Source organism: Episyrphus balteatus, chromosome 1 (genome assembly GCF_945859705.1).
Source record: "Episyrphus balteatus chromosome 1, idEpiBalt1.1, whole genome shotgun sequence".
In the NCBI taxonomy this organism is placed as follows: Eukaryota; Metazoa; Arthropoda; class Insecta; order Diptera; family Syrphidae; genus Episyrphus; species Episyrphus balteatus.
The window spans coordinates 150,537,162-150,563,740 of record NC_079134.1 but is presented as its reverse complement, the minus strand read 5'-3'; the positions used below and the strand labels follow the sequence as shown (position 1 = coordinate 150,563,740).

The following is a 26,579-nucleotide window of genomic DNA, read 5'->3' as shown; positions in this document are numbered from 1 at the left end:
CTTTAAATGGAGTATAGTAATCATACATAATATCTAGAAAATAAAGATTGAAATGTAAATGAGAACCCATAAAAAGCAGTCTTTCACCCTATGATAGGGTTATATTATTATTGTAATTTTGTAGTGAGTTCAAACATAAAAACACAAAACTTCTTAGTTTTGTAAGTAATAGAATAGAAGAAAATGAAATATGACATAAGAATATTTACACTTGAATGAAGTTTTTAAAGTTAAAAAATAATTTGATTGATATCATTATCTAAAGTAGGTACGCACCCTACAAGCTTTTGCTCTATATTCCAACTCGTTTATTGCCCCCGGAATTCCAACTCATCATTTCATTACCCAAAAAATTAACCAAACAACACTTTAAAATTCCTATATAATCACATTTTTTTAATAATAGGCATAAATTAATGTCATATCCTAAATCCAACGTACTCCTATTTCGATCCACAATTTTTCCAAGCTTTTTTTTTTTAAATAATAATAATAATTATCAAAAAAAAAACAGTGACTTAAATTCTTTTTAATTTTTTGTTTCAAGACAAATATAAATTCTTATAAGTTTTTTACCATTTCTTGTACAAATAAATAATAAATATAAAAATTGTATCAAGTACCTTATGTAACCTTCAATTTCTGGATGTCCTATTGGAAATATAAGAAATTTAATCGAAATGGTTATACTCCAGTCAAAGCGTCATTTGACCTTGCGATGAGAGGCACTGTCTGTTTTTATTTCATGGATCGATAGGGGTATATTTAAAAGGCTTAAACCCAATTTCTCACCACCTGATCATTCTTTTTAGCGGAGTTATTCACAAAAATGCATTTTTTGGGATATTTTACTTCTAAGCTAATATCTTTGCTCCAGGTTATCGTAGACCAAAAAATAAACATACATTCTCTTCCTTATAATATTTTCTATCGTTGTATGTAATTTCATTGTATTTGAGTGAGTAAATATAAAATGGCAACCATTTAAAGTCAAATTCTTGTTGTTAAAAAACACATTTTTGTCATTATTTCGAAAAAAGCTTTTATCATGATTGACATTTTTCCAACCTATTTTGTAGCCCTGTTCATGTCCTGCATTTTTCAGAAAAAATCAGCTCTTTATCACCAAAGATAGCCGAGCTATTGATAAATGAACGCATGCAAAACCGGTGCGAAAACACCCAAAAATATCGTTTTTTGGGAATAACTCGACTTCAGAATGTCCTACGGCAAAAAATAAAGCAATGAATTGTTCGTTACAACATTTTCTATCAATTTAGTGCACAATCTTTTTGTTGAAACAAATAAAAAATAAGTAATATTAAGTCAAAGTCGTTTTTTTGTTTAGCAAACTCTTGCCTTATTATTTTGCAAACGGTGCAAGTATTGGCTAAGAAAATAAAATATTATTGTAGTCCTTTAAATTATCTACAATTCAAAAAAAAATTTAGCTTTCTACGACCCACGGGAGCCGAGCTATTATAATTTTAAGAAAGCATTAATCCGTACGAAAATTCAAAAAAATTTCCCTTGTTTATGATTCGAATACTAGTTCTCAGTGAGAGGGGTTGTTTTCATTGTTTCTTGTTATAAGAGAATTTGTCTTATGTTTTTTCGTTGGTCATTTGGACCTTTTTTAAAAAATTAATTACTCGGCTCGTGTGGGTCATAGAGAGCTAATTTTTTTTTTAAATTGTAGATAATTTAAAGGACTACAATAATATTTTATTTTCTTAGCCAATACTCGCACCGTTTGCAAAATAATATGGCAAGAGTTTGCTAAACAAAAAAAACGACTTTGACTTAATATTACTTATTTTTTATTTGTTTCAACAAAAAGATTGTGCACTAAATTGATAGAAAATGTTGTAACGAACAATTCATTGCTTTATTTTTTGCCGTAGGACATTCTGAAGTCGAGTTATTCCCAAAAAACGATATTTTTGGGTGTTTTCGCACCGGTTTTGCATGCGTTCATTTATCAATAGCTCGGCTATCTTTGGTGATAAAGAGCTGATTTTTTCTGTAAAATGCAGGACATGAACAGGGCTACAAAATAGGTTGAAAAAATGTCAATCATAATATAAGCTTTTTTCGAAATAATGACAAAAATGTGTTTTTTAACAACAAGAATTTGACTTTAAATGGTTGCCATTTTATATTTACTCACTTAAATACAATGAAATTACATACAACGATAGAAAATATTATAAGGAAGAGAATGTATGTTTATTTTTTGGTCTACGATAACCTGGAGCAAAGATATTAGCTTAGAAGTAAAATATCCCAAAAAATGCATTTTTGTGAATAACTCCGCTAAAAAGAATGATCAGGTGGTGAGAAATTGGGTTTAAGCCTTTTAAATATACCCCTATCGATCCATGAAATAAAAACTGACAGTGCCTCTCATCGCAAGGTGAGGCCCTTTTTTCCGACGCTTTGACTGGAGTATTATATCTATTTTCAAAAAAAATTGCAATACCTCGAATCTATTGTATTAGAAATACAAAATGTAGACTTTCAGAATTCCATAAAAATTTTCCATACCAAATTTGAAGAAAATCCGTCCATCTGTTGAGGTATTGGAAATGTGTGGGTGCACAGATGGACTTTAAAACATACAGACGCACAGACCGACGCGACGGACAGTATGACGCAAACTAATTTTTTTGGATTTTTTTATCATCATTAAGTTGGTTTTGAATAAGACTTCGAAATTGTATTTAAGAATATTTGCCCTCTAGAGCAAGTACAAAGGTAATATCCCTTTTGAGAATAGTGCTTCTCGAAGTAAGAAATCGATAGTTTGTCATGTCACCGATACCTAGTTATAAGACAAAACCAAAATTCTATTTGAATTTTTCAACAATTATTTAAATTTTTGAACAATGTGACCGTTATCGGTTTTTTCTTATAATAGCGGAATCTTGAATACCAAACCATACTAACCGATCTACAAAACCGATGTTTACACGTTTTATACAGTTTTTGGTGACTTTTCAAAAAGTTGAATTTTTTTTTCAGTAAATTAAGCTTTTCAATACATCAGAAGAACATATACATATACTAATATAGATTTAAAAGCAATTGGATCAAAAATAGAAAATGCGTTTTAGATTCTTATCACCGACAAATATGTTTCATTTGTTCTTTTTTTCACTGAAAAAAATGACAATCTTTATAGCAAAATAACAGGAACCATTTGTATTGTCATTGGTAACTGTCAACATAATATAAGGCAATATTTTAATTTTTCTGAAAAATTGAAAAATTGGTAAAAGTGAAAAATTGTTTAGAAATATGTAACTCATACGCCACAGTGACCGTAAAAGTTAGCAAATCAATAAAATTTCGTTGCATTGAGAAAACATCAAATCCATCAATCGCTTAAAAAGGGATAACTGACTTTGTGAGGAAAAAAAAAGACTTAATTCAATTTTTTAAACAATTGAGGAGTTACATTAAGGGAAAATAATAATGCTCAATTTATACAGCTTATTAATTTCCGTTGCATGAGCATCCATGAGTTCGCTTGATTTTCCAAAACTTTGAAGCCGTTTTTCTCAGAACTACAATTTTGAAGTTTAGTGGTTTGGCTTATGTGCCCACGATATGAACAATTATTACAATTTCGCTAACATTTATTTCGATTTTTTGAGAAATTACAAAAAGTGTGTTTATACCCTTCTTATTTATACCAATAACTACTACTACAACTACTAGGTACTACAAATAATTTTAATATTATGAAAGATTAGACTTTCCTGAATCTAAATCTTATTTCAGAAAAATTCTATCAGGTACCATTTTTGTAAAAATGATTTTTGAAAAATGTGGGTAGTTTCTAAAAAATCACCCTATTAGATTCATTTGAACTTTTATAAAATTAAAACTATTTGTCGCATTGAGTTAAAATTTGGAGGACTTGATCCTCATAATATGACCTATCGATTGACACGAAATATGTCCTTTTACATTAATGTTTACCCATATTTTAGAATACTGATTGTCAATAAAAAGCAGAAATTTCGAAATCCTTCACTTTTAAGTAAATTCTACATGAACAAAAATACCTTAATTAAGGAAAATTTAAAATATCAACGCCGATTATATTTAAAAAACTAAATATGTAAAGAAAACCATATACAGGGTGTCCCAAAAGTTAACGTCGAAACGAAAACGGTAGATAGGGTAGGTGGTGACAGTTATCAGAAAAATAATTAAAAAAATCGCAGCCATATATTTTGGGAGTTATGGGCATTTGAAAAAAAGTCGAAAAAATGGTCACCCTGTGACGGTTTTTCATGTGCCGTGACTACAAATCTTAATTTTTCTCACTTTTTTCTTTTGTTACGGAACCTTGAATAACCCTGCTATCAAATGCATTCAAAAATTTTTACTCAGCTGCATCAGTTTTAAAGAAAATTTTACTTTTTTACCCAACTTAGTACTAAAAAATTTTACATGACTCTAATTCAATGAGCCGTAGTGTAAAAAAAACGCACTACGATGTTTCGGCAAGTTGCCTTAAAAGTTGGTGTGTTCAATTCTCTTTTCAAAATGGTACAACATTGTTGGGAAAATTCCATAAATAACCGAGATAAATTTTTTTTTCTTAAGAAATCCGACTTTTTTATGAGGTAATTTTTCCATATTATTTAAGTTTTTGTATTCTGAAAGGTTCTGAAAGGGTACAAAACTTGAATAATATGGAAAAATTACCTCATAAAAAAAGTCAGATTTCTTAAGAAAAAAAAATTTATCTCGGTTATTTATGGAATTTTCCCAACAATGTTGTACCATTTTGAAAAGAGAATTGAACACACCAACTTTTAAGGCAACTTGCCGAAACATCGTAGTGCGTTTTTTTTACACTACGGCTCATTGAATTAGAGTCATATAAAATTTTTTAGTACTAAGTTGGGTAAAAAAGTAATATTTTCTTTAAAACTGATGCAGCTGAGTAAAAATTTTTGAATGCATTTGATAGCAGGGTTATTCAAGGTTCCGTAACAAAAGAAAAAAGTGAGGAAAATTAAGATTTGTAGTCACGGCACATAAAAAACCGTCACAGGTTGACCATTTTTTCGACTTTTTTTCAAATGCCCATAACTCCCAAAATATATGGCTGCGATTTTTTTTATTACTTTTCTGATAACTGTCACCACCTACCCTATCTACCGTTTTCGTTTCGACGTAAACTTTTGGGACACCCTGTATTAAATACATTAAAGAAAATTTGTACGTGTTTTGTAATTTTATTTACTATTATTTCTTTTTAGAAATATCTTATTTGTAATAAACTGCCTTGTAAACCTTCAGATTTTTTTCTCCTAGAAACAAAAGTATACTTTTTTTATAGTTTTTGATGTGCTGAGTTAGAATCAAAAAAATTCTATCACGTCAGGATTTTGAGATATTCGCATTAAAGTATCACAAAATCAAGTTTTTTTTTTTTTTAGAAAATCTCAAAAAAAACTACTATATCTCAAAAACCAGAGCTGACCGAAATTTTTTGAGTTCAGATTCAAAATCAGCATATTAAAGTCCATCAGTTTCTTTATGGTAAAGAAATGCCAAACCTACTTACTTAAATTAAAATATCTCGGAGAAGAAAAGAGATATTGAGAAGATTGAAACTGAATTTGAAAGAAAAAAAATAAGTTCTTTCATAAATCGTAACAATTTTAATTGAAAAAGATTGCATTATGCCAAAATATTTCTTCGAAAACAGCAACAAAAAATGGACTTTTGAGATTTTCTAACGGGAATATCTAAGAAACGTGACGTGCTAGGTCAATTCTGACTTCGGATTCGGAATCACCATACAAAAATCATTTAGAAAAGTATAGTTTCATTTAAAACAGGATTTCCTTAGGTTTTTGAGAAAAAACTTTCAAAATGCCTTTGTATTATAAAAGACAAATACATGCAGTATTGAATAACATTGAATACGGTAGACAAGAAGCTATCACACAGTTTTTTTTTTTGTATCATAAAATGCATTCAGGGTATTAACTCCACTCTTCACAAGATACAATGGTCGAATTAATTGCTGAATGAATCTGTTAAAAATTCTCATTATGAAAACATTTCTACATTTTCCGCCATTTAAAAATATCATGTTTTTAAAAACGGTAACGTCACCATCTTCTTGTAGACATAAAAGGCTCAGCAGGCATCCAAAACTCCCCCATAAAAATGTCTATCCCTCATTCTCTTTAATTATAATTACAAAAAAAAACCCAAACAATTATTTCATTACAAACCAACCTGCCTACTGCTGCGTGGGTAACTAAAATTATTTATTTTTTCGTGTCTTCACCTTCAACTTTATATTCACCTTCACCCCCAATTCATAACCCTCACCCTGAAAAAAATTCAACTACCTACCAATTTAAATGTCACTTTACATAAACTTCAAAAGAAACAAATTTACCAAACAAAAGCAAAGCCAAACAAAAAAAAAAAAAAAAAAATGAATGCTCCACAGTGTGTTTTTTGGACAAGTTAATCTCATTGTGTCGGCAACGCCATTAAATTAATTTTGCCCACTCAGATAATAAAGTGACCATAAGATTGTGAAAAGAGTGAAAAGTTACACAACCCCTGCTGCCCTAAAACAACATAACAACAACAAACTTGCTCTCAAAGTCCTATTTTTTCTTCTTCTTCTCTTTTTACAATAGAAGAGAGGTATTACCCTTACCACCATCTCATGGCTTCTGTATCAAACAAACAAACAAACACACCGGTTCTTCGGTCTTCGTCCTCGTCGATTTGACCGATGCCATAGTTTGAAGGTGGTGGACTTTTAGGACTTTTAGGTCTTTGTAAAAGCTATTTTACCTTAAATGAGGGCATATTCATTCAGCTTCCATTTTTTTTTTCTGTCTTGTTGTCTTTTCTACCCCCTCCCCACCCTAACTTTTTGTTCATTCTTTTCTTTTTGATTAATAAATTCCAATTTGTTATGCTTATCTTGTCAAAAGTTATTTTGTTGCTCATCCACTCATCTCCTCCAAACCCTCAATACACCGACCGGAAGACAAAAGAAAAACAAAAAAACCCTATATTCGAAAGAGAAAGAACCCTCCTCATCTTGCCCCATTCCTCCCCTACAAATACATACACCTGTCATCTTTGAAACGCTTTAACATGTGCTTTTAGACCCAATTTTTTTTGTAGCCTTTTTTTTTTGGTTTGTGTGTTTTTAGTTTTGTATTCTTGTTTATTTATTCATATTCTGTTTTAAGGATTCTTTTGTGTGTGTGAAAGAGATAAAAAATGTGATTTTTTTTTATGAAGAGAAGGATAAAAAAAACTTACCACAGAAATGTTACGGTAACTCAGGAGTAAATGTGGCGGGATTCGATTGACGTGGCAGCTTTTGTATAACGGTTGAAATTTGATGTGTCCATGTTCATCTGCAACAAGGCGTTTTTTGTTGTTGTTTTTTTTTTTTTTGTTTGTTTTTTTGAGTTTTTTTTTTTTTTTTTTGATTTTTTGAAATTTTTGGAAAATGATTCACGTGAGTAACCAATGCACATTCACAACCAGAAAGAGGAAGGGAGAAAAAGTATACAAAAAAGAAGGAAAAAATCAAAGAAATTCGATTAAACACAAAATTAATAGTAAAAATAGTAAAATAGAGAGAGAGAGAGAGAGAGAGAGAATGAGAGAGAGAGATGATTTGCAAGTGATGCCAAGTTGGAGTTTTTTTTTTATTATTTTTTTGTTCGTCTTCATAAAAATGAACGATAAACAAAAATTAAAAGCAATAAAACAAACAAACAAAGAAAGAAAAAAAAAAAAAATGAAAAAAAAAAAACCAACAAAAAAATCATAAAAAGTGGATGAATATAAAAAGAAACAACATCAATTTTGGTTTTTCACAATATTACTTGAGTTTTTATTCTCTGGCTAAAATAATTCAGAGGAAAAAATGTTATTTGTTTTTATGTTTATGTTTTTTTTTTTTCTTTTTTGTTTTGTTTTTTTTTGTTTTTTTTTTAATTAAAAGTATGAATTTAAATTCTACAAACACACACAGTCTCGTTTTACACTATGAGCTACTGATTTGATCATATTCTAGCGGTAAGTGGTAAGTAACATGAATAAAAATGATTATTTCTTTGAAATAAGTTTTGTTGTGATTTTTTTTTTTATTTCCTTCTTTCTATGTTATTTTTTTTTTTTTTCTTTTAATGAAATTGGCAGTTTTATTTTACTTTTTTTTATTTTCTTTTTTTTTTTGACTATTTTTAGTTTAATAAAATTTGTTTGGCAGTAAAATTTAAAATTTTCTTCTTATTTTTTTCTTATTTTTGATTATTTTTTATTTTTTTGCTTTGCATTTTTTGATTATTATTTAAAATTTATTTTATATTGATTTTATTTTTTATTTTTATTTTTTTTTTTTTCACTTACCCTCCTCATTTGTAGCACATAATGGGCCCACCCATTTGCCTTTAATGCAACGAATTTTACAAAGACGTCGGTCACCAAGAGGACCAATTTCACCAGGGAAACGTATTTCAGAAACTTCTGTAAAATGTACTTGTTCATCAGAATCGGCTTCTTCAACTTCTTCTTCTTCGGATTCTTCTTCGTCTGGATGAACGGGCGAATAGCCACCTTCTTCTTCAAAGGCTCCTTTAATAATAATAAATACGAAGGAAATTTATTATGAAAATAAAAAAAAAAAATATATTATTTATTTTATTATTATGAAAAAAATGATGTCAAATTATTTGGAAATAATTATGGTTAAGTGGTCTATGAATGAGAAATGGTGTATTAATTTCTGGAGAAAGTTTTATTTTATTAATAAATGCAAACAAAATGAAAACTTGAGGCATTATTTAAAATCTCTTTCAATCTGATAACAGACACAATTGGATTGGAAAATTAATTGATTTTTTATTCAAACGAATGTTTTTAATTTTTAATACTAATTTTCGAAACCATTAGATCCATAGAGAAAAGTTTAAACTTAAATTGTAGGATATTTTGAAACACAGTATTTTTAAAAATCCGTGCTTGGCTAAGATTGTCTTAAAAAAGAAGACTCGAGAAGGTTATTTATATTTTTATTTGGATTGTTTACTAAGAATATTAATTAACAATACTCTGTAAAAAATCAGAAATACGGAATTTGATGAAAAATTTGATTTATTAAGTTACTGAACTTAATTATTTTCTTCTTGATAAGACTTTCTAAGATCTTTTTCAATATTTTTTAAAGAATTTCATGAAAAAATATAACAAATCTAGTAGATTTAAATAATTAGTAAAATTTTATTAATTTTATTTAATAACACTGGTAGGCAAAAAAAAAATTGTTTTTAACCAAAACATATTTTTCCATTATGGCGAACATATTTTTATTTTGGTTAAAGTTTAAAAAAGAATTTCATTGGAATTTATTTCTATTTTATTTTTTTCTTTTAATTAAATAATTAAAATAAATCTGTGGTAGAATTTAATTCTAAAATATACAATATCCCCTTATTAAAAAAAATTGTTTGAAAAACAAATTATAATTTTATTTTGAAAAATCAATTTTTTCAATCAATCTCGTATAAACTTAAAATTGTACGCAAATATAAATTATGTTTTACTATTAAAGGGATAAGAAACTAAATTTTTGTTCTGTGAATCTAAAATCAAATTTTCTATAACCACTTGTGGAAAATTCATTCAAAAAATTTAAAAAATGAACTCACAAAAAAAATATTGCTCAGATTATTTGGTAAGCTAAAAAAAAAATAAAAAATTCTATATTATCTGGTTAAGTTATTCATTAGACATATTTGTTACGTATACACCTAAGTGACCCACAACTCGTTCGATTTGTCATGTGATAATCATGCTTTGAAAAAATATGACTTTAACAAAGTCGAAAACTCTCATATAAAGTTGTATAAATATGTTTGAGCTTTAGAGACCCGTTTTAAGATTCATCACTTTATGGATTGGGATGCACTTTTTTAAAATGCATTTTTATCTTGAAAAATCTAATAAAATTAAGTGTGTAGTTTGTGTACCAAAATGGATAGGATTGCTCTTTATGAACTCATATTTTTGAACCAACTCTTAATACGAGACTTGGGCCTGGAGATATTTGCTTCCCAATATTCGAATTTCAAAAAAATTTGATCTTAGAAAATCGTATTTTTGGAATCGATTTTTCAATATATCGATACCTTCCCGTAAGAATTTAATACATTCTATTTTTTTCAAAAATGACTTTTTGATGTGGAAATATAGTACGAGTTAAGCGGTTGTTCTATCATGTATACAAATGAAACTAGAGCGAAAATAAAATTGTGCAGCCCATACATTTCCTCATTTTGTTTTTTTTCGTTTCCTGAACAATTTTAGAAATGTCACTTAATACATTCTTACGGGAAGGTATCGATATTATGCCAAATCAAACAAAGTCCTAAAGAGGTACCTAATAAAAGTGATTGTGAAAAAACTTGAGCCATAAAGTTTTACCGAAGATATATATCACACTTTTTAAAACTATTCCACCCTTTGTATTTTTTTTTATATGTAGGTTGTAGGTACAAGGTTAAAAATTCTGGAGTATTTTTTAATACAGCTCTTGCATTAAAGCAATTTTTAATACAAAAAATATTACATTTTAATACTTTCAAGATATCAAAATTATTTTTAATCTTTTTTGTATTAAATTTCAATATTTAAGTATTAAGTTAACTACTTGTTATACAAAAATGATTAGAAAACAACCTCCGTGGGTTCAATTCTAATCTTGTATTGAATTTTAATACCGCTGTATTAGATTTTTATATTTTTGTATTACATTTTAATATAATTGTATTACATTTTAATATAATTGTATTACATTTTAATATAATTGTATTAAAATGTAATACAAATTTATTAAAAAATAATATAAAAAGTATTGAATTGTATTACAATAATATTATATTTTAATCAAACGACAGATGCCGCCATTTTAAAATAGAAAAAATGCATTGTTTGAGGTCCCTTTTTAAAAAAAATTTAAATCAAAAATTGTAAATTTGTACTAATTTGAAGGTGCTTTGTGTTTTTTCGAAGCAAAATGCTAAAATTTCAGATGAATTTTCATAGGCAATATGATGAAAATAGAGATAATAATATCACCATTATTATATTATTTATGATTAATATTTATTTTCAGTAATGAATTTTGGAAAAAGAATACATTTTATTTACATTCAATACATTTGGTATTGAATTGAAATATTTTTGTATTGACTTTTAATAAAATTCTTATTAGAAATTAATATGAAAAGATTAAATTTTATTATGTAATACATGAAATTTAATACATTTGGTATTAAATTCTAATATAAACTGTATTACTTTTTAATACAACTTACTATATTAAATTTTAATGCATTTTGTACCAACTAAAAAATTTTAATATTTGTCATGTATTAAATTTTAATACGTATCTGGTGTAGACCCATATGTAACCCAAAAAGTATTAAAAAATACTCCAGAATTTTTAACCGTATATTTAATGTAAAATGTAAGCGTTGCAGTTTTAATTTTTTGTCCTTTTACCAGTTTTATCCTTTTGAACAGTGTATAACATATTTAGCTTTGGTAACGAACCTATACTAAGTTTCAAAATACTATGTGTACCTATTTCACTTTGACATCAATTCAGCATGTATTTGAACAAGTTTTTTGTTATTTTTAGTTAATTATTTATTATTATTTTAAAAGTATGTATTTCCAAATCTTTCGTTAAAAATTGAGTGAGAAATAAAAAAAAAATACACACAAAGTGTGAAGGACGACATCAATTAATGAGTAACACGTGTGTATATCAAATCAATGAATTGTAACTTGTAAATCATTGATTGTTGAAATATAAGCAAGATCAGTTAAGACAATTTCAAAAGACAATTTGTGCTGTAGTACAGTCAAAAGAGGTTTGGTTCCAAAAGCATAAAATGTTTGTCAGATCAAGTATACGAGTAATTAAATTTTAATTGAAATTTGGCAATGGATTCCTAAGAAACTAATGAATCTTACAACAAGTTGACTGACAGTTACAACTTTTGAAGAAAAATTTTGTTCGAAGTACTAGAAGTTGAGACAATTGGTGACAGACATGACTTCCAACAAAATGAGGCTATTATTTATGTGTCAAATAAAAACAACTACATTTTTGATAACATAATTTCTTATTAACATTGACAGCTTGTTTTTAACTTTTAGAAATTTTTAATTTCTAGCTATTCACTATAACTTATAACAAAAATTCTAACCTTGGAAAATGTCCAAAACTAAAAATTAGAAGGTATATTCTAATACAACCAGCAGTCAATAAGTAAAGCGAAGAACTATCTTTGTGTAGGTAATAGAAAAAAAAAAACTAAAAAAATAAACTCAAAAATAATATTTATTTCCGAACCAAACGAGGTATTTTTTAGTTTTGCTTTGTTTGGTGCAAATATTTTTTACATTATTGAAAAGGTCTGAATGTATTCTTTCTAAAACAGTAAAAAAATCATAAATTGCTGAAAAATTTGACGAGGCTAGATTTTTTGAAATGTCTAAAAACCGTTTTTTTGGCCTTAAGTTCTAATTTTTGAGGTGTTACGGAATTTTTAAATACCGTTTTGTAATCGGTGTAACAGGATCTAAGAAACGTAATAGGTTTTCGCCAGCGTATATTTTTAGTTTCTCACAATTTAATCGTACCATTGTAAAAAATATGATATTTTGCAACGTTTAAACGCCCATAACTTTTTTTCTTATGATTTGCACTAAAATTTTCTTTCAGATAATAAAAGCTTATACAATTTCGAATCGAATATAAGAAATAGTTTTCCTACCTACTCCAGATGTTAGTTAAAAATGAGGATTCTGATGATCGGATTGGCATCCGTGAAACAGTACTGTAACTCTAGCCATAAAAAAAACACTTGGTGGTAGCACCTTCAAGATGTTGTTGTTGTTGTTCAAAGATTATAATGAAAAAATTCAATTGTTTATAACAAAAACAATTCTTTATAAATAATTTGTTGTGTTTTTTAATTTTTTTTAGTTAATTGTTGTTTGTACAATTGGTAATACGTTTTCATTACTGAGATACAGTCATTTAAACAAAAAGGCGTACAAAATGTCATTTTTTTATAACTTTCAACAAAATTGAAGTTTTATCAAAAATACTTTGGAATATTATTTTTAACATAAATGAATCTTCCAATATATGCAAAAAAAAGTAATCAAATTCGACAATTCGGTTTTAGGTGGCCTACTTGAGAAAATTTGACTCTTATTAACAACTTATAGTTTTTCGAACCAAGTCGATTAATAAAGTGAAAACTATTTTGCCACCAAATGCGAAAAAACATAATTTATCTCTCTTTTTTCACACATCTTAAAATGGTCTTTACTCCGTGTACTTCCACGAAAATGGAATGTTAAACCACGTACGTAGTGAACTTTTACTAGCGAGTTGAAAACTTAGTCGTCAGTGCAATATATTTATCACTTAAAAAAACTTACGAGTATGTAAAGTTCAAATTTTCATGATAAATTTTGTTACTTCATTTCTAACCTACATTCTTTAAGTTTATATTTTACAGCAATAATTAACCAATTTTCCTTTACTTTTCTTCATTAATATCTTCTGATATATCTACAAACGATTTACATCGTAGAAGACACAACTTTCATTTCAAATAAAAATTCAAGAAAAAAAAGTACGTATACACCACAGTGAACCGCAGTAAAAGAATTTTTGCAACTACAAACGAGATAACTTCATGGTTGTGGTTATGTCTTTTGTGTTTACAAAATATTTTTTTTTTTTTGTCTTTCTCTTTAACTTCAAAGCAATTCTTTAGAAACAAAAAAAAAAGACAAAAACATTTCTATAAATTCTCCAATCGAAGTCATAGAAATGTGTAACTACCGATCCCAATGGAGTCTTAAATTTAATTTGAAATCTTCCACTCTACCATTTAGCTTCATAAAACAAATTTGAAACTTGTTTTGCAGAGTTTCTTTCCCTACCCTTCCTTTGAAAAAAAAAAAAAAAAAATACAACACAATTGTTTTGAACAAACTCACCTTTATCCTTTCGACTGGTAGTCTTCGATCCAGAGTCTCCACCACCCTTGGGACGACTGAGAGCTCCTGTCGTTTTGCCAGATTTTCTCTTAACCCGTTGCAAATTGTCTGCGGTTCCCGCCTCGCTGCCGTCGTCGTCTGCTGTGCTGCCATTATCATGCCTTAATCCTGCACCAAGTTGTAACGTGCTCGTTGTATTGCCTTTGCTATTCTTCTGAGCTGACAATTGACTACTGCTACTCTTACCATCATCCAAGTAGCCATCCTTGCTGTTGTCAATATTTGTTGTTTCGATGTCGTTGTTATTTTCTCTATGTTGTCGTCGTTGTGTCAGGACTTCCTCCTCATCTTGGTTGTGTTTGCCACCATCAAGACCATCATTGGCAGCTCCTCTCAACGATGACCTTTTTGTGCGATGATGACGTTTGGGTGGTCCATTGTCTGAGGAGTGATTCGGGGCTTGTTTCGGAATTGGCTCATTTCCGTCAACGACAACATCCCCAGCAACTGCAACCGGCTGCTGTTGGTGCTGTTTATTCTTGTTACCATTTTTGTAGTTTGGTTTTGTTTTGCACGACGAGTCTGTGTTCTTTTTGTCGCCACTGCTTCCGCCGGTGGGGGAACATTTATTCGAACGTTCCTTGAGGTGCTTTTGCTTCATTTTATGAAGTTTTTGTCGCAGTTCCTTATTTAAGGATTTCGAATTGAGCAAATCGTCCAGGTGCACGTAGTAGACTTCACCTTCGGCAGCTAGTTTCGCACCACTCCATTTGTCGTGCTCGGCTGCTGGTGAGTCGTCCTTGTGAATGGCGTGACGCTTGTATCGACTGCCTCGGCCACTGCCCGTTCCACGACTTTGACCATTCTCGTTTTCCAAACGTCTCCGGCGTCCACCAGCTCGACGTTTTTTACCCATTTTACGCTCCATTCGTAAACGTTGTCGTCTTGCCAAAGGATCTTCGGTGCCATTTTCTTCTTCAGCTTCGCCGCTGTGTAAGGCGGCAGCATTGCCCACACCACCACCGCCACCGTCCATGTCAATTTGATACGGATTGATGGCTGAGTCTGTATGGCTACTGGAGAGGTCAATGTTTATGTGCTCGATGGAATCACCATCGGACGTGGTAAAATCTTCAGGTAAGTAAATTTGAGTAGTTTCAAAGTCAACGTAAGATGCTTCGGTTGTTGGTTCAACTGCCTTTGGTTTGATGTAACGGATTTCGGGTGCCCTGCATCCTGGTGCTGGATCTGAAATTATTCAAAAAACAAATTTAAATAAAATATTACTCATTAATGAAATTAAAAAAATTTTTTTTTTTAGAAATTTTAGAATGATTTTTCTTTGTTTGTTGCATAATTTAAAATTTTATGAGTTAAAAATTAAAAATATGTAAATTCCCAAGATAAAAAAAATTGCCACAGCAAGGTTCTGTTTTCGTTATTGCGGTTTTCCATTTGTGCCTAAAGAATATTTCTTGATACAAAATTTAAATATAATTATAAGTTTAACATGAACGCTAATTATAACAATATTTGGGCTGTTAGAATTTCATATAATGTCAAACCTCGTTAGAAGATTTGAACATGAAAAACCGAAAAACAAATTTGGCCTGGCAATTCTGTTAGTCTATTTTTATAAAGAACCTAAGCGTATGGGTCGATTTTCTAAAACTTTTAACAAAGTGCTAAAAATCTTCAAAGATATTTTTCAAATTATTTTTTAAAGACTTGAAATATCGCTAGATACAAAAATTATTGTAACCCTCAACACTTGCTGAAAATTATTATTTTTCAATAAGAAAGGCTCAGTTTATTTTAAGATTCGATGACAAAATTAAGGTTTTTATGTAGGAGAAGTGGGGGCAAGACCGCCCCTTTAGTGTTTAACTGCCTTAAAAACCAATAAAAAACATCATTTAATTTAATAGGTAAAGTCTTTATTCATTAAATTAAATGTTTTTTGCTCTCCTTGTTATAATAAAAATAAAAAATACTAAACAAAAGATAATACGTTTTGAAAAAACATCTTAAAAAAAACGGTCTTGCCCCCACAATGGGGTAAGACCGCCCTATCAAATTATGTTGGTAGTAAAACCGTTTCTTTCTGTAAAAATGGAATTTTGTATCAATAACACTGGTCAACAAAATTTAATTTTTTTTTTGCCACAAGAACCAAAATTTACTTTTGTTTTTGAGGTACTGAATCCGAATCTGAAGTCAAAAAAATTTAATTGGCCTCCGTTTTTTAAATAGGTACTACCGTTATAAAATGCTAAAAAACGTCATTTTGGCTGTTTTCGAGATTCTGTTTTTACGTGGGGTAATTCATTTTAAACAAATTTGTAAGGGTTATTATAACAACATATATTCTTCATTCAAAAACTGTTTAAATTTTCCCGATATCTATTTTATTGCTCGAGATATCTTAGGTTTCATTTAATAAGCCAAAGAGAAACTAAACTTAATCTAAAGTCACTGGTCACAGAATTTTTGCCACAAGAACCAAAATATACTTTTCTGAAGGTTTTTGAGTTGCTGAACTCAAATCCGCAATCGGAAAAATTCTCTTAGCCTACGTTCTTGAAATATAACCGTTATAAAAAAAACCCTTTTTATGCATTTTATAACGGTAATATTTCAAGAACGAAGGCTAATAGAATTTTTCTGATTGTGGATTCGAGTTCAGCAACCCAAAAACCTTTAGAAAAGTATATTTGCAAAAAAAGTTTAATATGGTTGGCCAGTGTTGTTTCTGATTCAAAGACCGCTACTTAAATTTTAAATATCTCGGGCAATAAAAGAGATATCGGAAAGATTTAAACATTTTTTGAAAGAATAAAACTTGCTCTTATAGGCAACGTTAAAAATTTATTTATAATGAATTACTCCACATAAAAACATAGCCTCGAAAACAGCCAAAATTACGTTTTTTGACATTTTCTAACGGTAATATTTCAAAAACGAAGGCCAATCTAACTTTTCTGTCTTCAGATTCGGATTCAGCACCCCAAAACTACTAGAAAAGTATATTTTGGTTCTTGTGGCAAAAACCTTGTTGACCAGTGTAATAAGACACGTATGATATATCTTCATCGGTTCCCACCTTTTATTATAAAAAAATAGAAAAATTTAAGACTTTTAATTATTTTACTTTCAAAAGTACAAATTATTTTATACATAAAAGTTAAGAACGTCATGAAAAAAAAAAATGAAATTAACGGTAACTTTTTGTGGTTTCAACTGATCTTCCTTACACTTACAGACATGATCTATCTTACTATAAGCCACTTATTTGATATTACAAGTGTTGCCAATTTTAATTTTTAATTTTCATACAAATAGTACAAAAACGGTTTTTGGTTTCAATCATATATAGGGTACCATTAATATAACATAGTTTTTGCAATAAGCCCACGTTTTCTTTGAACATCAAAACAAAATTTATTCAAAATTTCCAAAACAAAAACAACATTTTTAATAAAGTTCTCATAGGTATCAATTATACCATTGACTTTTTTGGACTTATCACGGATTTTTTTTTATTTTCCACAAAAAAACCCTTTCATTAAAAATACTTTAAAAGACTTTTTGGATTCCTTGTATCTGCTTCATCGTAAACCCATACCCAAATTTCATCAATGTACCTTTCATAATTTTTCCTGGCGCTCGCTTATATTTTACTGTTTCCAGATTCTCCATCCTTATTTCAAAAGAAAACAATTTTCTGCGATTTTAATTTAAATATTCGTTTAAAATGCTTTTACGATAAAAATGCTTCTATTAATAAAAAAATAATTTTAAGGCCAATCTTTTACAAAACATTTTTGTTCTTAAAAATCATTAATAACTAACTTCTAACGAGAAGTTCAGTAATTTCTTGTCACTTAAGCAAAAATGAAAAAACACAAATGCTCTTTTGTATTGAGTCAAGAAAAAAGTACGTATACACCAGAGTGAATCAAAGAATTTTTATGTGAAAGATTTTGTCTAGAATTCACATCAATATGTGAATTGTTCAATTTTCCTTTTTGAATACATAATCAATTTAAGCAAAGCAAGAGCAATGCTCTTAAAACAATAGTATTATTTTAAGTAGCTTAATAATTGGTCATATAATCTGAAGCAAAAAAAAAACGATATTTTTCAGAATAAGGAAAGGTTAAACCAGATAAAAAACAACATGTACAAAGAATAACGGCTCAACAAAAAAACAGAAATAGGATTGAGTGGAAAAATTAGGTGCGAGATGCTCTTTGAATATCCTCTTATTTGGCCATTTTTTCGATTTAAAAAAAAAAGTAATTCAATTTTTTTATTGAAAAATCTAATTTTTGATGCTGACATAAAAATTATATTATGTATCTACTTTTTTCTTTGTGCAAAATTTTACAAATTTGTTGATGTAAAAAAAAATATTTTTCTTTAACTTCTTTAGTATCGTAGTGATTTGAAACACGATTAAACGAAAAAGAGACAGGAAAATTCAATTGATTATAACTTTTTTGTTTCAATAGATAGGTGAATGAAATTTATACTGTAGATAGGTAATAGAATAATCTCTAATTGCACAAAATTGCAATTCATTTCATAATCAAAATCCTGAGATAACGGTAAAAAAGAACGTCTAAGAACGTTATATTTTTTGATCAAGAGCAAATACAAATTTGGTTTAGCTTTAATACGCATGCTGATGATATTAAACATAACTGTACGTGCTCTACAAGTTACACAATCTTAAATTGAAAAACTTGAAAAATACCTCAAAAAACGTTGTGATGGAGATCTGTTGCCGATGACCAGCCACCAAGTAAAAAGAAGTACCCTAATCTCAGTTTGATATTTCGACATGGTTGGCTTAAAAAAATTCTTACTTTTTTGTAGGCATGGCAGAAATATGATTAAAGCGTCATATAAAAAGTAAAATAATAAGCTTTTAGATGATATAAAATTTGTTAAAAGTTGTCATATAAAAAAAAGGATTTAAAGGTGATGGAATAAAAAAAGTTAGATTTTTTCGATTTTTTTTTTTTTTGCAAGAAAAAATAATTTTTAAGTTTTGAATATGACTTAATCCAGCAATACAAAAAACGAAATATATAATTTTTAAGGTTTCACATGAATAATTTTTAATTAAAACAACTATAACAATTTTCCATTTGTTTTTTTTTTTTCTACAATTATTATTTTTTTTTGCATTTCAGCTCCTTTTATATTATTCAATCATCCAATGGTATTTAGTGGAAGTCTTTAAAATAAACAGCATAATATGCATATGATACAACAATTTCGTTATTAAAAAAATTTATTTAAATCTCACATGTTGGACCCGAAAACTGCTTAAAGAGACAATCTAAGAAAGCCTTATTAACGACTAAAATATCGTCATGGATAAAATACAGCACGACACGGACTAAGCTGGAACTCTCATGAAGAAGTTTTGTCTTTTAAAGGCAAAACTATACGAAGACGTTCCAAAATACAATCATAAAAAAGAGGGAAGTCCAAAAGCTCCGGAAGACAACAAATAAAACGAAAACTGCATTTAATTGGCCTCGGCATGGATTAATTTAATTTCAACTTCTATATGACTTCTATAAAGCTTATCTCAGAAGTAGATTTCTCAAAGAAGTAATAACATCTTATTTATAATAAAAATTTATTTAAATATATTAGAAGTGCTTCAAAAAGTCTTAGTCTTAACCTCAGATGAGTTCTATGCAGAAAAAACCTTACCGAAGTTAAAATGAAGCTTCTGTAATATGTACTTTATAAATGCTGAATTTTTAATTGCAATACAGTTGTATACTTTGAATTGTTCGTTGAAAACCAAGCTTCTATATTTTCATATTGAAAAAGAGCTGACAAACAACAAAGTGAAAAATCAAAGTAACCTACTTTACCACTATCCTTTCTTCGACAAGTCACAATCTTCATTGTTAAATAAATAATTTTAAACAGTTCAATTAATTTTTTTGGAATACATAACTGATTCTCATTTCAAACAAAATCCAAAGTGAACACGATTCTATTTGCAATTTAAAAATCATTATTTAACCAGAATTTCTACAATACCCAACAACTGCCACTTTCAATATAGGTATACCCTGCAAGCTCTCACCTGAACCAAAAACTTTATTAATTCACCTTCCATACAATAGTAAGTAATACCACCTCTTCTAGTTGGGTTCCTTAAAGAAAAGGTCTTTTCTTTTGTATAAATTTCTCTCCTTTCAAACTTATTTTACTCATTCATAAATCAATGTCCCTAGTCCTTAGTGTATCCTTTTTCATTTAAGTCAAAAAAATACACACACACACACTCACTCAAACTCACACATCCATTCTAATGTTAAAGTAAGTGTATTTTAAACGAACACCATAGGTATAGGTACGAATATCCCTAACTTCTCTTCCCTACACGAAAATGAGAATTTCTTCCCCAAACAAAAAAAAAATGTAATTTAGTTTTCTGTTGGAAAATACTAAAATAAAACCTCCATTGTTGCCACATTATTCATTTGTGACATGTAAGAAAAAAGGTTTTGGTTGGAGCACACTGGATTGGATATGGTATATGACTGCACTCTAGTTCCTCCAGTCAGTGTTGAGAAAATGGTGGCATTGGAAATACACTCTTCTAAATCATTCACTCGAGTTGTGAAGTTCCATTTGCATATGAGAGTAGGTCGCCAATTTGCATCCTCCTCATCCACATCCTTGTCCTTGTTCGTCGTCAGAGTGTCGTCCTTGCTAAGGCTGCTGTCGCATTTGTGCCGTTTTTTTTTTTTTTTCTTGTTTGCTTTTTCCGCTTCTTAGCCATCATCCAGAAGAAAAAAGAAGCACCAGGGAGAAAAAGAAAAAGAATGTTTTTTTTTTTTTTTTTCTTGCGGTAGGTATATGAATCTCAATATCCTTCGTATCCTTCAAGACAGTGCTTAGATATTCCATTTGCATCATGTTTCCTGAGATATCCAAAAATTCAAAGATTTATATCACTTCGTTTTGTCCTTAGGGGTTGTTTGGGGGCTGAAAAAAGGGGGTAAATACAATGCAGCAAACAAACTCGAAAGAATGAAAAAAGGCGAGAGTTTACATTATGCCAGAGCCCAGCCATCATATAGCCTCCTGGGTACTTTAGTATATAGTTTGCAAAAAACCTGATGTTGATGCTGAAGCAGCTTGTACCATTGGAGACATGCGATGTGCACAGCTTTTGAGCATTGTGCAGAGAGAGAGAAAGAGGATTGTGCAACATTTTATCCGCTAGTGCACTTTATAATTTGATGGGTTCGTTCGTTCGGTTCGGTTCGGTACTTTGTGCGAGAGTGGTTCCCATATAAACTCTTTGGCTTGTATACTGTAGCTGGATGCGCCTGGGGTGGTGTTGGTTGTTGGGTAAGGGTAGTGTACTGATGGTGTGTACTCTGAATGACCTATATTCTAGTCTTCCACGTGCTGTTGTTTTCATGTAGCAGCGAACTATACAACGACGAGCCTTTATGTCGTCGTGTGGGTCCTTTACTCTGCTAGACACAGGATTTTTTTTTTTTAGTTTATTTTTGGGCATGTCGTGAAACTTGGAGCTGATGCTTTTACCAACAAACGATGTGCGGTATGGTAATTAGCTGAAGCACTAGAGCTCATAACACAGAGGAGAATTGCCCCGAAAATACTACCACACTGTTCGCTATACCACCCTCTACCACCACCATCGTGCATCGTTTAAAGAGACTTTTGACTTTTTAGAGAGATGCGGAGTAATTGTAAAATATTGGTTAGTAGCTACGCGCGTGATGGTTAATGTATGTTTTTCTCTTGGGTAGATTTCTGCTAACTTAGCAAAAATGGTTTTAGGGCCAGCTGCAAGCAAGAGTGGAAATGAAAATTATTCTATACAAAAGACTCTAAACTCGAAAGTTTAAAGTTATGATAGAGTTTGGAGTATTAGATGGGTCGTTAAATATGAATTTAAGAGAGGTCTATATGAATGATGTTTTTCTATTTTGGGAAAATATGTTGAGGTTTTATACTATTTTTAGAAAATTTAAAGGTTTTGGGTTTTTGGACGAAAAAGATCTTTTTGGTATAAATACATGAAATGTGTTTTATAGTTATGGAAATATGCGGGTTTGTTGATTACATTTTCAAGCTTTTAATTAAGATGATGAAGAGAAAATTGAATGTAAATATGTAAACATGCTCTTTTAATAACATATTTCAAGACGAATTCAATAAAGAACAATGCTAAACTACTTATTAGGTAGGTATGTACATGTTTAAGTTAAAAAAGAAAACATTCAAAAGGTTTGACGTACCAGTAGGGCCAGCATTAGTACCTGCAGATCAAATTTTAAAGTTAATTGTACCTACTTAGTGCCCTGGCAATGAGGCGAAAAGTTAAAAAATCCAAAAGCACTGAATGAAAATTTTTGTATAGGTACACAGAACAAATTTGTATAAACTAAGAACTGAATTCTAAGCAATAAGTAAAGTAAACAGATTTGTCTTATTAGAGCCCAGACTTATATGAATTTTTGAAGAATTTAATGTACTGAAATACATTTTAGTACTAATTTAATAAAATGCACTACTGAGGTCGCACGTATTTGATCTCATGTTAAAAGTAACTCCTATTTTAAAACTTTTGACGTGATTACGTCTTATAAATCGATGAAATATGGCAGCCACCACAAAAAAGTGACGCCATTTTCTAACGTTACGTTTCAAAATTAAAAATAAGCTATTAGAGATACAAAAATCTTCCATAGCTTATTTGAAAGTTAATAAACTAAAGCTTAATCCAAATGAAGGATTTTTTAAAATTTCGTCATTTAATAGGGTAAACTAGGGTAAAACGGAAAGATGAAATTTGGGCTAAAATCTAAACGCGAAGTCGTAGAGAATTGATTTTTTTTGCTAAAGATAGATGAGATTAATTAAAGAATAACTGAATTTAAGAAAAAATTCTAAAACGTTGTACACGTGTTGGGCTATGACAAAATGATGATTTTGTGTAAAGGAATTTTTTTTGGACAATTCTAAAGATGCCAGGTGAAAGATGAGAGAAAAAAAATTAGGGGTCTGATACGGATTTTTTTTTTCAACACTCTGCGTTTTGAAATATGAATTTTTGAAAAACACCTTGTTTTAAGGGGTATTTCTGGGTAATTTCAGATTTTTAGCTTTTTTTTTTTGGAGCGTTAAAAAAATCTCAAACTTATAAAACATGTAGGTTTTGGCCTGATGCATACATGTGCAAAAACTTGGAATCGTTTAGTGAGTTTTGACTGAATAACGGAAGAAACAAGTTTTAAAAAAACACGTTTTTTGACCGTTTTTAACCGATTTTCATCGTTTTTTATTTTTATCTTTTTTTCTTTAATAGATACAGGAATAAAGTATATGGAGTAATGATAGACCATGACTACGACTATATGTGTGTGAAGTTTCAATCATTTTCGTAAACACAATTTCGAGATAAAGGTAAAATAAAATTTTAGAATTCAACAGGTTATAACTTTTGACCAAGAGCTGATAGAAATTTTATTAACATCCTGATACATATTATTATGAGCATCCTGATACAATTACCTTTCATTTGGTATATCACACATAACGCTAGACTAACTACAAGCTACACAATGTTAAATCAAGAAACTTGCGAAAAACCTCAAAACACCAGTGGAGATCTGTTGCCCCTCGAACAGCCACCAGTGTGGGAAGTACCGTAATCTCATTCTGGAAATTCGACATGGTTGACTTTAAAAAATTCTAACTTTTCTTGTAGGCATCTTTGAAATGAGATTGATACGTCATATGAAAGGTGAAATAATAAGCTTTCACATGGTATATATTTTGTATAGGTTGTCAAACAAAAAAATTGATTCCATAGCCTGAGAACATAAAAATAAATGTTTTTTTACTTTCTTTAATGAAATTTGATCGAGTTCAAAAAATTCTAGCTCTTTTTGTAGATGTCTCATAGACCTGATCGATATATATATATATATATATTGAGCTAAGACAATAAGCTTTCAGATGGTACAACATTTTGTTTAGGTTGTAAGGGAAAAAATGGAATTAATGACGTGAGAAGATAAAAATTCATGTTTTCTTTGCTTTTTTTGATGAAAATGATTGTTTTCAATAAATTATTTTTATACTTTTTGCGCACTGTAAAAATTTAAAAATGTTTTTATTCTTAAGAAGAAATACTTGGCTTTTAAATTGCATAATTTTTTTTTGTAAGCTTTTAAAATAAAAAAAATAATATATAATGAGAAAATAAAAAAGGTATTTTTTTTTAGCTTTTTCTTGTAAATTATGATTGCTTGAAAAAAGTAAACGCTTCAATTGACTCATTTTAAACAAAAGCACACAACCTATTTTCTGACGACGTTATCACGTAAAACCATCGGTGTACGGACGATGCATCGTCCGTACACCGACTTTACAGACAACCTCTTTTTTTTAACAAAATTTAAGAAAATTTAAAATTTGATATTTTTAAGGAATTTCATAAGTATAGTGTACAAAATAAAATCTGTTCAATTGACCAAACACCGTTTAAAATAATCTTTTACAGAAAACCAAGTATTTAATTTCATGTATAAAAAAAGAATTTTAAAATATTTTTTAAAAACCCAAAAATGTGTTTTTTGAAAACTTCTATCTATTTTAACGTTGAAATATGCTTTGTCGTTTACGAGAAATTCATTAATTAAACAAACCGTTCTATGGCATTTACCGTTAATAACGGTACAAAAATATTTGTTTTTATTTCAAAATTAGGCTTACACTACACACAAATTTTAATCAAAATCGTTAATGCAGTTTTTGAAAAAAATTAACTTTTATATTTTCGTTATATGACAGGTACCATTAGTTTTGATCCTAAAAACCCAATGATCCAAATAATATCCCGTATTTGAAAGTAGAAATGTATTCATGAAAGCTTAATATAAACAACGTATCCAATTAAGATTATAATGTATATACAATGAATTGGCTAAGTGTTCGATTAGTGTTTGGAAGGTTTCAAGTTTGAAATTTAAATCAAAAAGAGTATATAATAAAAACGTAAATGTTTATATTCAGTACATAAGCATTGAGTCTCAGTACGAAAGATTGTGTCAAGAAGATTGAGTCTTTACAGAAAATGTGACTAGAATTTTCACATATTTACAGTGAGGAAACCATTACATTTTTTTTGATTATTTTTTTTTTTTTTAAGTTCTTAATTTTACATACAAAATGCGTTAAAACATGGCTCAATTTTTTGTTTGTTTCAATATTTCTTTTGATTTAAGTGTATATTGATTCTATGCAAGTTTCTGATCTTTTTTTTAAGTGTCAGCTTTGTAAATCGACCAAAAATCGTTCGATTTTTGTAGAAAAAAGTACACATACACCCCAGTGACCGTAGAATATTTTTGATTAATGATGACATAATCAAAATTCAAAACTAAAAAGTATTTGCAAATTATACTGACTTAATTGAATCAGCAAGAATATTTAATATTTCTGAAAGACTCACGACTTGTTTGGCACTTTAAAAAATTATCTTTCACGGAAAATAACCTCGTCGAATGAATTCTCCTTTGACAGCATTGAATTTGACGTATAAGCTAAAAGATGCATGCGTCCGCGATTTGTACTTATGTATGCGTCAAAGAGACTTAACTGAAGCTTGTTATCAGCCATGTTCTCATTTACCCCTGTTTACATTTACCCACATTGACCCTAGTATGTATGTATATAAGATGAAAAAAGTTAGGGAATTGCATTCTCTCAGTTGTGTAGTGAAAATTGGACAGATTAATGCACGCCAATGTTGCCGATTAACCGATTGGTTAAGAAAGACGAATATCGGAGGTATTTCAGACTGTATCATACCATGTCATCATACTGCGCTGTGACTTTATTTAAAATTAATATTTAATACTTTTTTATTATGTACATTAAATCTTTTAAAATCCAGATTTGTAATAAATAAATCAACAATTTTATTTAACTTTGCTTATTCAATTTTGTAGAAAAAGTTTGTCATCTTGGCCAGTTTCAGTTTATATAAAATTTTTCGAAAACAAAAAAAAAATTTGGATTGCCGTTTTGAAGAAAATATTGTTAGGTACATAAGTACCTACCTACAAAATTTTCGTTGAAATCTATTAAATGGTATAAGAAAAAGTCAGATATCTAGAAAACGGTTCTATGACAGCTACCGGTGATAACGGTCCAAAAAATAATATCTTTATTTCAGAAGTAGGACTTCAAAGTACTTTTCATACATGTATAACATGTTTTTGAATTTTTTTTTTGTATTCAGCAAGAAAAATCGATTTCTTTAAAAATCGAAATTCTCTTGCAAATATTTAAATTAAAGTGATTTCTAAATGGTATCCTTATAGCATCTCTCACTCTAAATATTAATTATTTCGAAGAACATTTAAAATTTCAAATCGAAATCC

General features: G+C 29.3%; 1 protein-coding gene across 1 annotated transcript in view; it reads right to left on the bottom strand.

Annotated features, from left to right (window-relative positions):
* LOC129918277 (locomotion-related protein Hikaru genki) overlaps positions 1-26,579 on the bottom strand; it is a 47,163-nt gene that overhangs the window by 7,273 nt on the left and 13,311 nt on the right. The window contains exons 2-4 of the mRNA XM_055998734.1: positions 14,110-15,357; positions 8,431-8,655; positions 7,330-7,427 (exon numbers count right to left, since the gene is read on the bottom strand). Of these exons, the coding sequence (XP_055854709.1) occupies positions 7,330-7,427; positions 8,431-8,655; positions 14,110-15,357 (1,571 nt within the window). The remainder of the gene's footprint in view (positions 1-7,329; positions 7,428-8,430; positions 8,656-14,109; positions 15,358-26,579) is intronic.